Source organism: Solea senegalensis, linkage group LG4, assembly GCF_019176455.1.
Source record: "Solea senegalensis isolate Sse05_10M linkage group LG4, IFAPA_SoseM_1, whole genome shotgun sequence".
Lineage (NCBI taxonomy): Eukaryota > Metazoa > Chordata > Actinopteri > Pleuronectiformes > Soleidae > Solea > Solea senegalensis.
In genome coordinates, this window is record NC_058024.1 from 6,117,535 (window position 1) to 6,132,461 (window position 14,927).

The window sequence follows — 14,927 nt, forward strand, 5'->3', positions numbered from 1 at the left end:
TCTGCGCTGCGGTCGCGACTTCTGTGCGTCTGTGTGTGAGAGGGTGTTTGTGAGCGAGAGGGTGAAGAAACAGAAACGTAAACAGAGAGCGCTCTCAGTCTGTATGTTCGGTCTTGCAGTGATGACATCAGAGCTTGAGTATGTGTCTGGCCCTGAGTCTGTGACAAGCTGTCTGATAACAATGTGCAGAGAGAGAGAGTTAACATATGTGACTGTCAGTCATGACTTCAGTCTCTCTCCCACACACACACACACACACACACACACAGGTTTGTGCTGCTATTCTTGTTAGGACACTGCACTGACCTCCAGTCATTTGGACGGCTTAAACAAAGCGTTATCTCTAACCAGTTAATGTCTAACCCTAACCTTAACCTACCCACAATTCAAATCTTAGGCATAAACTTAACCAGTTCCTCAGATATTAGGTTCTGCCTCATTAGGACCAGGTTTGGGACTAGTCCTGGGTCAGTGACTGTGCCACAGAGAGGTAGAGATACTTCACACACACACACACACACACACACACACACACACACACAGTGAAACCCAAGTCAGTGGTATCATGACTGCAACAGTGTTTGACGTCACAGCCACAGCAGGATACACATGTTAACAGATGTTTAACTGCTTAAGCCGTTTGACTCATGAGGAAACAATGTCACACGCAATTAATCAGGATCACAGTAGCCTTTATGACGTTCCCATTGTGTTTATTTCTTTTGTTTCATTTGAAATATCTTCACTTAAATGACATCAGTATAAACAAATAAAAGTCCTTTAAATGTGTGAGAATGGGCCATATAAGTGTGTGTGTGTGTGTGTGTGTGTGAGTGAGAGGGGAAATGATTAGTGGAACTGTTTGTTATTATCTTGTCATTAATGGGGAGGAGTGTGTGAAACGTGTTGTTGGAGGGAAATCTAACAGGACTGCGACAATATCCTTAATTAGAGACCAGTCAGTGTGCTTTAAGAAATTGTTCTGCCTTAATTCTATCTTTCACTTCTTTCCTCTGTCTTCTGTGTTTCACTGAAGCTTAGTTCACATGTACGTGGCCTGTTTGCCTTCATTTGTTTCCTTTTGTCATGTAGTCCCAAAATCGACAACAGCTGAATGAAGCACGTATGTACAAACATCGCCTGGATAAATTAAAGGAGCTTAGGAAAGTAAAACAACAACACAAGCAAAAAAAAAAAACAGTACTCATATTTAGTCTGGCGTTGTGTTGCGACTCGCACTCAGCACTAAAGACACGAGTCAACTCTGTGACAACTGCAGCCACCAAGGCAATCAGCGGAGATTCAGACAAGACTAAAACATCGGTTCATCAGAAATAAAGAGAAGGGGAAAAAGAGAATTACAACGTCCAAAAACATGACAGAGTTAATTCGCAGCCGGGTTTTTGCCCATCGCTCACTTACTGCACGTCAACATGACTAAATGCGGTTTGGGGACGAGACATATTTGTTTACATGCATATGTTTTTATTTTAAAACACATAAATTCTGTTCTGGATACTCGTGTCTTCCACTCCAGCCCGATTATGAGACCCAAAACTGGGTTTAAAAAATGCTGCTGCTCCGTTTTCATTTGAAAACTTCAGGGGTTGCTTTTTTAATCTTGATGGGGAAAATGGAGACATTGACTTCCTGAGTGGTTCTTATCAGCTGGTAAGGAAAAGCTCCAATAAAGCCTGGTTGCTTTTTTTATTTTATTTTTACCTTTTTCTCTACAGAGCTCCCCCTACAGTTTTGGAGTACATCTTTTTACGACCCTGTCTTCACTGTTGTAAAACCTCACTACTGATGCCCCCTCTTCTGGCCATTTGTTTTCAACATTGCCATGGAACACAAGCCATGCAGCCATGTCCATGCCGGTTGGCATCCGTTTTACATGCTTCTGTGTTGTTTACTTGTGTGAGACAGTCAGACAGTCGTTTCCACTTCCTCGCTTCCTCCGACAACAGTCGTCTCTGCTCATCTTTCGCCGACTCGGCCATGATAAACATCTGTCGCTGCCTTGATCGTACGTGGCTGGTGTGTGCGTGTGTAGTGCTGTGAAGCAATTTGTGTTTCTCATGAGACCTGAGACTTTGCAAGACCTCCTGATTCTGAGGACGCCGGCTGGTTTAGGGGAGGGGAGACAGCAACAAGACATGTATTACTGTTAAATTAGGGTAAAAAAAAAAAATCCTGCATAGTTCTGCTTTCACTTAGTTTTATCGTCAGACTCATCACACTAATCCTTCCTCTTCCTCTTCCTCTTACTTTTCATCATAGTTGGTTCTCGTCGGTAATACTTTCTAAAATGTAGCCATGGAATGAAAACGCTGCAGTATGGATGGAGCCTCAGCACAGTGATACGATAGGTTTGAACGTTGTGTCGCTAACTTGCTAATTCATCCTGTTTTTTGGTCACAATAAATTCAGATACACTTCACATTTGCTACCAGTTAGGTAACGGAGTGTTTGAAAGGCGAGCTGTCTAAGGTCAGGGGTCGTGGTGCATGCGTGTCATGTTGTTTCTGCACGTTTCTCTACAGAATCTCGGCCCAGCCCTATCCAGATATTTGCACACTGTGGTAAAAAATTCACACAACCGAGTCAAATGTTGCCAGAGTTTTTTCTTCCCTCAGCTGGTTTGAAGTGTCTAATTAGTGTTTCAGAATGTCTGAAAACCACAAACATTTGGGAGTTGGGCAAGTTGTTGTTGTTGTTGTTGTTGTTTTGTTTGCTGATGTCATATTTCATGATTTCTTGCTAAATTGACTCATGCACATGCACTGTGTTTCTTCTGGTTGAGGAAAGCTCTCCTGCAAACATGTGCAGGCATGAACACATCAGATAGTTTCATCCTATTCAAGCTATTGTATGTAAATACTCCACAAGAGGCTGCATATATCTTTATAACAAATAGTCATGTCAAATGCCTGCTTTTGTTTTGAAAAACTTTCTTTCTTTCTTTGATTCCGTGAAGCAAAACAAACTTTGCAGAAACAAATAAATCCCTTTCATAGCAGGTAAATGTATTCCTGTCTATCCAACATCTCACGTAATTAAGAACTGAAACAGGCTGATTAAATGAGGGCCATTAAATTCACAAAAACATGACACAGATGGGTTTTTTTTTTGCAAACTCCATAAAGTAAAGATCATGTCTGTTTGGAAGCAACAGAAGTCTCTTTTTTCACTTTTTTATAGTACAGTTATGTTTAATGTGCCAAGTGACAGTCAAGTGCATTAACAAAGTCTATGAGCAATGCTTCAATAAAAGAGGATGGAATTGACTTTTATAGCTGAAATGCCGTGATAAGCGCGTCTCTGAAGGGGTAACTCTGTGGTCTGCATTTGAATAATGGGATACAATAAACTGCTTTTTATGTGTGCTTAAATGGCAGAGGCTCTAAATAACTGTTTAGTAGAATATGCATTTATTCTTGGCCAGAAGTGAGTCATAACTTATTTTGAGTCAGCCGTTTTAAAAATACTTTTACGTGGACTTTTCACGTTTTTTTAATTGTTTTATTTGATTTGGCTGAACTGAAACAAGTTTCACTAACTTCAGTTGATTGAGTGCTGTTTTTCGATAACATGTTTCACTCGCAGTGTTTCACACGTAGGGCTGGGCCTCGGTTTAAAACCAAATCTAACTCTGCAAGTGGGTGAGATGCCTGTGCAGATCTGGCCTGAATTATAAGACGCCTCAGACGTGTTTGAAAATGTTTTTTTTTTAATGTTTCACACATTATTGTGAAACTCAACTATTTTCTGTAACCCATGCTGGTCCCACATCATTCATTCATTCATTCCATCAGTAATTAAATACAGTTTGTGCTATTTACACCACCCAGTAATCAAAACTGTTCATGAGCTTTTGTCGGTCGTCACGGCAAGAAAAATATTTGGACATTGCTCTTCCATTCCGCTCGATAACACACAGAAATGATCTTTTGCACATTTGTGTATAAGTGGAGGCAAATTTGCGGGCGCACATATGATCCGTCTGTGTATCTTCTCTCCCTGTGTTGTTTAAGTTTGTAATAGAAAACACATTTAGTCTGATGAAAATGTAGTTTCGACTCGGACTGCTGTGTCTGCAGTTTCAACACTCACTAACCTACAAAGACGGATGAACTGCGCCAGAAGAGACAGTAGGACGAAGCAGCTGGAACAGACAGGCAGACAGGCAGACAGGACAGACAGACAGACAGACAGACACTGTTCAGTCATCCTGGTGACTCATTCCAGCAGAGGATAAGTAGAGAGAGAGAAAGAGAGAGAGAGAGAGAGAGAGATGTCTCTGGTCTGGGAGGGAGGTGTGTAAGTACAGGGTAGCTGAAAGACGCCAGGAGAGGAGGGAGAGGTGGAGGGTGTGGGAATGGGGGTGGGGGGTTAGTGCTGCTGTATTCAACTGATGGTGACTCATGCTCACTCGCCGGCCAAACACATCTGCACAGATGTACATGTGCATACACACATCACACTGCAGGTCAAAGGAACCCATTGTAGAGGCCTACAATACTGCGTTAGTGCCACACACACACACACACACACGCCCTGCGGTTTCCCAATCTCATCATGTTAATCCCACAGTCATTTGGCTCTTTATTTGGTGTTATTTTTAACTATAGCTCCCACTGCTGAATCATTGTGTTTATGAGTCACACCCATGCATCCTCCTGCTCCAAAAATGCACGAGAACTAACCCAATCCTTCGACTTTGTTGCCTCTTTTTCTCACTGCCGCTCCGCTCGCGTACTTTCCTGATCTCAGACAAAAGGAACCTTGTGTTTTCTCTGCATGTGTGTGTGTATGTGTCTCTGCACGTGTCCTTGCATGCATATGTTTGTGTGTGAGAGTGGGACCAACCTCGAGCTCTGCTGGGAGACAGAGCTTTCACTCCCTCTCTGCCAGTTCCGCCTATGCACTGTGCTCACACACACACACACAAACTAGCTTTTATATCTTAGTGAGGACACATCATAGACATAATGCAACCCCAGCCATTACCCTGTGCCAAACCATGACCCGTAACCTAAACCTAATTTTAACCCTAACCATAAAATAAGGTCTTAACTCTGAAAAAACCCTTTAAAGTTGTGGGACCCAGACACAATGTCCCCACAAAGATATAAATGCATTTACAAACACACACACACACACACACACAAACTTGTGTATTGACACAACATTGACATAATACAAACCTTACCCTAACCCTTAACCTAACCCTAAAATAAACTATATTCTAACCCTAAAACCAGGTTTTGACTCTGAAAAAACCCTTTAATGTTGTGGGAACCCAGACAAAATGTCCTCACAAAGACAGTTTTGTATGTTTTATTTAGTCCTCACACACACACACACACACACACACACACACTGAAGTATGAATTTCTTAATCCCCAGTAGGACTATACAAAACCAAAAGAAATGCCGCAAAGTTGTGCACAGCATCCCTCCCCTCGCGCTAATCCCCTCCCTCTCTTGGTGCACGACATCCTAGCCAAGTGAGAGTGTTAAAACACAGCACTACTGTGCTAAAGGCTAAAACGAGAGAGAGACAGAAGGAGATGGACTGTGGGAGGAAAAGAGGAAGAGAAACAGACATGACACAGCAGCATGCACCGACATACTTAAAAAGCAGAAAAGTATGTCTCCTTCTCACTCGCCCTGCACATGCATGTACATCCACACACACACACACACACGCAAACACACCCACACACACTGGCCGTGCAGCCTGCCAAACATCTGGAGCAAAGTTAGAAAACGCTGAATGAGAGAAGCTTTAATAACACTGGATTGGTTGTGAGACCACATCCACGAGCCAATCAAAACAGACCGTGTTGGGTTATCTGTCTCCGGACGGTTATCGAGCGAACACTTTTATTGTCAGCCATGTTTCATAGCCCGAGCTGCAGGACCACACAACTGTGTGTGTGTGTGTGTGTGTGTGTGGGTGTCCGTGTGCGTGCATCTGAGAGGAACAGGCCTTCTGCTTTGATTTCCTGTGGTTTTCTGTTGTGCTCCGTGCAGCTCTGTCAAGTCTCACCACACCTCTCCTCTCCATGTGCTTAAAGGTCAAGAAAAATATTTAGGGCCTCAATTGGATGGCATTAAATACAACCATAATATATAAAACCAGGCTTCTATTTTATTCTACTTCTCGGGGCATGTGTTTGGTTTGGCAGCAAAGGTGTGCTTTTCTGCCTCCGCCTCTCCAGCAGAATAGTTACTTGATAGCACTTGGAGGTAAAATACACCAGCTAGTGTCGTGAGCCAAGAATAACAAATGTGCGTGAGCTCAGATGCTGGTTGTTTTTTGGCGCTTTGTACTCGATGTTGTTCAAAACTGCATTCTTACTAAATCTGGTACGAATGTGCAGGGGTTTTAAGAGACAAAAATGTCTCTCCTCCTGCCTCGCGCTCCTCATTCGTCCTGTCTCTTTCGAGTTGTGTAAGAGTCTAGACGAGTCGGATCAGGGGTCAGCACTGTAAAGACACGCCGCGTCCCATGAGCTACTGCTTTTGGGATGGGCTTTGTAATTTAACTAAATTTCCCTGAGCCTCCCTCTCTACATGCTGCATCAGCACAAGTATGCACACACACGCACACACACACACATGCTGAGAGAAGCCTCACACATGTCTCACAGTGATGCACTGCTGAGCAGGACTGGACCATATGGGAACATTTTTTTTTTCATCATTCAATGTCAATATCTATAATAATCGAATGTCTATAAGGCTGGACAATATGGTATGTAAATAGTATCTCAATATGTTTAGTCCCAATGTACGAGATTTATTGGGATATAAAACCACACACATGTCGTTTCTCTGGGCTGATGAAATGTTTTCTATTGAGATGTTTGCACCTCTCAAAGGAGTGGGACAAGACACTATGAATACACTCCAATCCAATAATCAAGTTAGAAACAATGACATTTCCCATAAAGCAATAACACAATTAAATAAAGTGACTTTTTAAAATATATATCATATGGATATATTTATGTATATATAGAAATATATATATATATATATATACATATGATATATATTTCAATATGAATATGTATATATGTATATATATATGTATATATATATATATATATATATATATATATATATATATATATATATGTATATATACATATATATGTATATATATATTTATGTGTGTGTGTATATATCCATATACTGGTGAGGTGCATTCTGCAACATTAATATATTTGATATAAACAGATCAAAATCTGTCATATCTGTCTATATATAGTTTAAAGAGGTGCCCCAGTTATACACTGTCATTATTAGGTTGCACCATTTTATGATCGAGACCACACTTGAGATCTTTCTGGACTTTAGAAAACGTTGCCAGAGCTCCAGACAACATTATATAACCATTTTTCACTGCGTACACTGTGTTCTTTGTAAGAAAGAAGCCGATGTTCTCTTACTTCCCTCAGTGGTTCAACTAAACTAACTGAAGACAATAGGCAACATTTGAGCTTTGACAAATAACGGTAATTTAAAGCTCTAGTGTGTAACATTTGGGATGATTTGTGTGCAGAAATTGGATATACTAACTGTAACTGTTATAATCAGTAATCACTAGATTGATTGAGCTCAATCGTATCTAGACTAACTATGCTAATACAGTAAATCTCAATAAACCCTCTGTTAGTTTTTTGTTTAAATTGATTAAATTAAACTGTAATGTGCTCAATTGTAGTATTCAGGAAGATTAACACTGGGCAGCAACACTGCAGAGCTTTACAAAATAATAATATGCTTTGTAATGTTGTCCCTCCACAGCTCAACCAGCAGCCAGATCGACGCCGACCCAGCACACCCAGCCGTGTCGGACACAGCCCGGTGGCCACCTACGGAACGGAACGAAGCAGCACTTGCACTCACACTGTCTCACACACACGACGCACACACTCCAGTCGAACAGCGTCAGGAATGGGGGAACTCAGCATCCTAAGCTGGGCTCCCTCCCAAGAGGTGGCTCATCCACGTCCTCGTCGTCTTCAGGACCCAGACACACCAAGAAGTTGCAGTCCAACCCTTCCATCACCTCCCAGAGCAGCAAGAGAAGCAAGAGCAGCTCCAAGAGCAACAGCTCCCAGATGCCAACAGAGACACAGGATGGTGAGATAGAGACACTGACAGAGGGCCGGGGGCAGGAGGAGAGCGATGATTATGCATCGAGGTTCAATGAAGTTGTATCCACTTGTCGACGCAGAGTAGGAGATGAGAATTCTACTTTCCCCAGGCACTTTCAATCCACACCAAATGAGCTCTAAGTTTAGTTCATCTGTTAAGTACTTCCATCCAGTGTGTGAAGTGGGAAAAAATGAAGTGCCAGCACTCTCCTTATCCATATGACGATTGGGACCGTGGCCTCAACTCAACATGAAGTTGGCCATTTTGAATTTTGGCATCCACTTTGGCGACTTGCACGCAAACCTCCAAGCGTGTTTATCTAGCAACATTTGTACTCGACACTTCAAAGGCAAAAATGTATCTGAAGGTTTCGCCGAAGGCGTCACCGTGGCAACCATCGGAATTCGTTGCCCTAAAACTTTCATGACATTGACCGATTGTCCCGTAACTTCATACAAGAGACCGACCCTGAACACGTTATTATTATTATTATTATTATTCCGTGGCTTTGCAGATGGTCCTAGTTTGTTATTGCACCCACAGAAGTATTATTCTGGGCCATAATAATGAAGTGCCAGCTTTTATCCACTCTAAATATGTATGTTTAAAGTTTTCTCATCTTTACCAGTCGCTGCTGCAATTCAGATTTTTTTTCCCGTGACCTTTTGTCATGGTTTCATTGGTTGTGCCAACTTTTGTGATAAAAGTAAACAGGCCACTGACATTTTGTCAATTCAATGCAACCTGTTATATAAGACTGACTCTTTTCTTTTCATTCATTCAAAAATACACCGTCACGGCTCCATCGTCAGCAAGTCAAGGGAAGGAGAGGACAGTGGGCACATATTATCAACCAACATTTTCTTTTACATTTACTGTCTATTAAAAAGTGAATAATGTGAGTCTACCAGAACAATAGCAGTTCACAGTCTCTGGCATTACACTCGACAGATATTTTGCCTATCACAGACTCCACAGCGAAGCATTTTCTGACAAATATCTGATCCTGTCTCTCTTTCCCCCGCAGACTGCTGCGTTCACTGCATTCTAGCCTGTCTCTTCTGCGAGTTTCTAACTCTGTGTAACATCGTGCTGGACTGCGCCACCTGTGGCTCCTGTGCGGGCGACGACTCGTGTTTCTGCTGTTGCTGTGCGTCAGAGGAGTGTGGCGACTGTGACCTGCCCTGTGACATGGACTGTGGCATCATCGACGCCTGCTGTGAGTCGGCAGACTGCCTGGAGATCTGTATGGAGTGCTGTAGCCTTTGCTTCTCCTCCTGAGGGCCCGGCCCGCCACCATGGGGGGCAAAGTAGATGCTTGATTCTCACTTCCCACAAGCCCAGGAACAACGACGGCCAGCGTGTTATTAGAGCTGAATAGCAATCGCCATTGTTGCCTGGGATGTGTGGTTCACATTATATTGGCTGGTCTGCTTGGCTCCACAATATGTTCCTTATGTCTTACAGGGTTTGCCAAGTAAAAGATGTGACCTAATGCTGACAGCAGTCACTATTGAACCCTTCCTCCATTGATCCAGCAATGGGACGCTCACTTCCCCTTGCGTTTTCTTTGCTGTTGGTCCATTTCTACACAGCTGGGTGTATGTGCAGAGTGAGTTCCAGCTGTGGTCCATGAGAGTTTGCCAGGCTGTGCAGCCTCTGGACCCTCACTGAACAAGCTATTATTACAAAGGAGCCCCTTGTGCCATCTGAATGACTGGAGTTCTCAAAGCATGAAAAGTGACCTCTGAAGGCAAATGAGAAAATGGCTCCATTTAACTGGATTTTAATGTTTCTATAGATAAGAGCAGCAGCATAATGGGAAAATGGACGCTTAGATCTCAGCAGAAATGTAGTCTGTCCTGTCCTTGGCAAGGTTAAAGTCTTCCAGTTTGATTGCATGCAGTGGACTTGGCAGACGTCGAGTTCACCGCTGTCTTGTAAAAAAAAATGGTGGCTTGTGGCAATATTACAGACAGATTTGTTGTTTCTTAATATGCATCTCACTTAAAGGACTTATTTATGCTGTGTTTCCGTCATGGCACGGTTCGGGGTTTGGTCATGGTAAAGCCCTGGGTCAGACTTGCGTTTTGACTTGGTTAGGCGGGGTGTGGGCTGCGCCTGATGGCCGCGTCAGCGAGATATGACGACAGCGGAGACAGCGTTCTTCTGTCGCCCAGTCGCTCAGCGGATTGTCGTACCAGATCCAACCGTGCCATGTTACTCTGGTACGGCGAAGGGAAGGGTACCAAAGAATGGAATGAAATGGAAACGCAAATAAATAAGAGCCATACTTTACCAAACTGAATTGTTCCACCCGGCGGAAACATGGCTTTAGAGAAGATTCATGAGTGTGTCATTCATCAGCCTGAAGATAAGTCCCATGAAATAAGTGCTGTAAGTAATGGACGTCACGGAGCGAATGCTTGATTGCATCTGCAGTGGACATTATTCTCTGCTTTAACATGTGAAGGGAGAGGGCTCTTAATCAAAAGTCTCTCCTCATTTAATATTCCACATTTTGTTTACTTTTCATTTGTTTTGAGGGGCTTTGACTGTGTTCAGTGAATTCTTCCTTGTCCGATTGGTCAGAACTGGTAAAGGACTGACAGAGGATTGGGAATCATCATGTCCTTTTTAATACATTTCTTTTCCTTTTGACATTCTAGCTATGTGAACAAATGGCCTTGGCTTACTGTAGCTCAAGGCCTGAATTTCCAAGTAGACTCCTCGTCTGTACCAAATCTCTATTAATCCTTGTTTTGTAGATTTTAGTTAAGATATTTGCATTTCTCCTCTAATGTGAAAATCACATTTCTGTGTTATCGGGTTTTCCCGGGCTCTCTGTAAAGCAGACATTGCTCAACATCTAATTTAATTCCTCGAGCGAAAATCTCACAGCATTATGGTAGGTTAGGTATGCTCGTTGTATGAATGGTACACTTTTTGATAACAGGCCTGCACTCTCATGTGCTCAGACACGTTCCCTCTCCAAACCAATACCTCTTGAGATGTCACCTAGATCTGTTGTGGCTTTTTTTAAAAAAAAAATGACTTGATACAAATCTCTCTCCTCTCTGATTAAATACTGTGTGTGCAATCATTTTCTTTCTTTGAAAAACCAAAGACTTTTTTCTCTTACTGGACTAGGGCTGAACGATATATCGTTATCGTATCGATATCTAGATATGAACATTCAAGATATTCATATCGAAAAAGCAACGATATAAACAAAATAGATTTTCCCCCGCGCTCGCCCTGCATGTACAGCTCTGGCAGTCACAATAAACTTCATTTTTACGATTGCCCTTGAATGCACCACTACGGCCAGCCAACCACAAACCTTATTTTATGCTTGCTGTGGAACGACAGCTGAAGCCAACCAATGACAAACATAGGAGGGCGGGAGGGAGACGGAGACTGAGACACGCACATACACACACACATACACACACACACACGACATACACAGCGGGAAAGAAAAGTGACAGAAGATAACGCGGCCGGTGGCGATTTTGTGCCAAAACATAAATCATCCTCCATTATTTGGAGGTATTTTGGATTTTAAAAAGGATGTCAACCCGAGTGAGGTGTTGTGCAGGTCGTGCTTGGCGAAAATTGCAACGAACCAAGGTAGCACAACAAACATGTTTCACCACCTGAAACAACACCATCGCGTGCTGCACGAAGAGTGTATTACAATGAGAGAAACACCGGGGACTTCTCAGGTATCCCAAAAGAAGCCCAAGTTAAGTGTGTTTACTGATGCGTTCAGTAGTGTTACACCATATGAGTCGACGTCCACCAGACATAAAGGCGTTACAGACGCTATAACATGCCACATTGCAAAAGACATGGTACCCGTGTACACAGTCTCACAGTGAGTTCGTATCAATAAAACACTTTCCATGTGGAAAGTTTCCACAGTCTTTTGTATTATGATGTTTTTATTTTTCTGAAAAATGCTTGCTTTTCACCGAACCCGTAGTCATATCGTATCATATCGATATCGAGATATCTGGCATGAATATCGAGATATGAAATTTTGTCCATATCGTTCAGCCCTATACTGGACCTTAGTTTCTAGACCTATAAATACTTGTACATAGTGGGTTTTTTTTCACTGTGCTAATAAGGCTGTGGTTGATTAAACCCTATTTTAAGGACTGAAATCTAACACTGTTGATGATAATACACTATGGCTGTAATTAACCTGATAACACAGAAGCAGAATATGCAAGTTTTGGGAATTCAGCTAATGCATTGAGAAGATAATATGACTCCTGGGGTCTGTTCATATCAGATTGGATATATTTCACATTTTGCGATATGTTTACACTCAAATGGGACAAAAATCCTGGAAAGCCCTGGAAAACAATGCAATACTTAATAGTACAAAGAGACGTATTAAGGGAGAACTGGATTTTATACTGTTTTGTGTAAATAAAATAAAATAAAATAAATTACAACAATGTCACTTTGATTTACATGATCTTCAACTATAGTTCATTTAGGGACAGGCCTTCTGTCACCAGACCAACCAGCAGTACTTTGTGATATCTGAGAAGGGTTGACCAATTTTGTGAGGAAACATTTTTAAAAATAGCTTTGTACGCCTCTTGCAGTGGCCAGAGTTCAACTCTGTCTCCTCCATTTCCCACAACCCCCTTGCATACGTACTCTGTGCCATCAGACTGATGAATATTAGAGAACGGCAGAGGTCATTCTGTATTGAAATGAACATGTTTTCCGTAGTCATGTTGCAGAAATAAGTAAAGGGGTTGGATAAAAATAGGTTAGGTCAAGAGGAGAGGGCACAAGCATAGGAGTCAAGGATGTAGCATCTAATATTCTTCTATTTAAAGAAATATCTTTAAATATAAATCTACTCAACACAAATATAAATGAAAAACTTGTTTTTGCTTCCATTTTCCATACGTTGAAGTTGAGGAGATGTATGATTTCATATGTGCAAACAAAGGTACTGTAGCCAACTACACTGTCACTGTCAGGTGAGACCTATTCGCATTAAAGAGCATGATTATTGCACAGGTGAGGTTACAATAACATGTGTCCAGCAACTTCACAGTGCCACGGAGGAGGAGGAGGAGCTATGTGGTTATAGCAGACACTGACAGCATCTCTATGTGAGGCTTAGTTCAGTCTAAGGTGTTTCGTTAAGAGAACTTAGAAAAATGGTAAATTAATGACATCTTGATATGTCTCACCTACCAGTTAAATGGATTATTTTAGTAGCGGTCTGGTGCTCATTAATACAGAGGCTATAACACATTTGTGAACCATGTGAGAGAAATAAGAATTTGTAACATATAAGAAAAATCCTGGAAAATGGGAGCAAAACAAAAGTGTTACTCTGATATTTTTGTGAGACCTGTTGGCTTGTTTTACCTTGAAAACAATAGGTCCTGTGTTTTTTAACCCAACCCAACTGACATGTTGTTTCCAATCACTTATGACTGTACATAACCACAGCCTCCCTCTCGCTCAAGTTTCAGCGCTGCTGCAGCTTCTTGCTGGACTCAAACTCAATTTCATTCAATTTTGAGACCTTCAAAATCCAGTTTTCATGAATGGGAATAATAACGCTTTTTTTATTCTTGGTTTCAATGAAATTATTATGCTCAAATCCCTGCTGTAGCTTGAAGATTACACTAGAGTTAGGTTGTGATGTGCAACATGATTTGAAACGGCATTTTAATAAGGTCTGGTTAGAAAAACTGAACACATGATTTGAATTTGATTTGATGGTGTTCAAACCATGTTTTTTTTATTTTTTTTATGACGTATCCATTATTTGAACACTGAGAAGAGCTTTGTAGCTCAGAGAGAACAAAGGCAGTCTGGAGGCAGAGAAAGCACTGACTGGTTGGTCTGGAGATGGAAGACACATTAATGACATGAAAAGTCCCGACATGAACTCTGCTCTTGCACTTACACCATTCTCTGGATTATAGAGATGATTTGGATTTGATTTGTTACGTTTGTGCCAGACAGGCAATCATCTCATTTCCAGATATCTCCCCTCGTATTCCTTCAAGCCGTCTCACTAATAATGGAAGTCAATGACTTCCATTTACAATGTTACAAAGTTATCTTTTTTTTTAAAGAATTACCTTGAAAACAGAAATTTCTACCCAGACGTTTATTAGTTTTATTTTAGTTTATTTTTTATCTTATCCTGAGATGAATCATGGGTAGTGATTGAAGTGCTGGTTACCTCTGCCAGTATTCTGAAAGTTATCGTAACCCAACTGAATTCTTACTAGACTGTAGTCCACTATAATGTCATTTTGTTTACACTACCCCCCCCATGTAATGTTCATTTGAATTGCCGTACTGGAAGTCACATTAAAATGTCTTTGTTTAATACTGAATAAACAATGTGAACTCCAGGCTTCATGTATCAGTCTTTCTTTGTTTTTCACAAGGCACCAGGATTATTACATTATGGCCCGAGTACATTGTGTTTACTTAAATGCTCATGTTCTTCTGTAGTCCATTCTTTGCAGGTTGCAAAAATGAACATGACTCTTTACTAAAACAAACTCAAATTGGAAAAAAAAAAACACAAGCAGTAGAAACATAGGGAACACAAACAGAAAATACATGCAGACACTTAATATAACAATCTGAACAAAGTAACCAGAATAAACTAAATTAACCAACGTAGACCTTAGGGAGCACAGAGACTAAATACTCTGGGGGATTATCAGACACAGGTGAATCCCATT

At 41.4% G+C, this 14,927-nt stretch overlaps 1 protein-coding gene across 1 annotated transcript in view; it reads left to right on the forward strand.

Moving 5' to 3' along the window:
* The window catches only part of mdfi (MyoD family inhibitor), a 30,811-nt gene extending 19,497 nt beyond the window's left edge, over positions 1 to 11,314 (forward strand). Inside the window, exons 4-5 of the mRNA XM_044024986.1 lie at positions 7,822 to 8,160; positions 9,203 to 11,314. Coding sequence (XP_043880921.1) covers positions 7,822 to 8,160; positions 9,203 to 9,456 — 593 coding nt within the window. The 3' untranslated portion in view covers positions 9,457 to 11,314. The remainder of the gene's footprint in view (positions 1 to 7,821; positions 8,161 to 9,202) is intronic.
* The last annotated feature ends 3,613 nt before the right edge of the window (positions 11,315 to 14,927 follow it).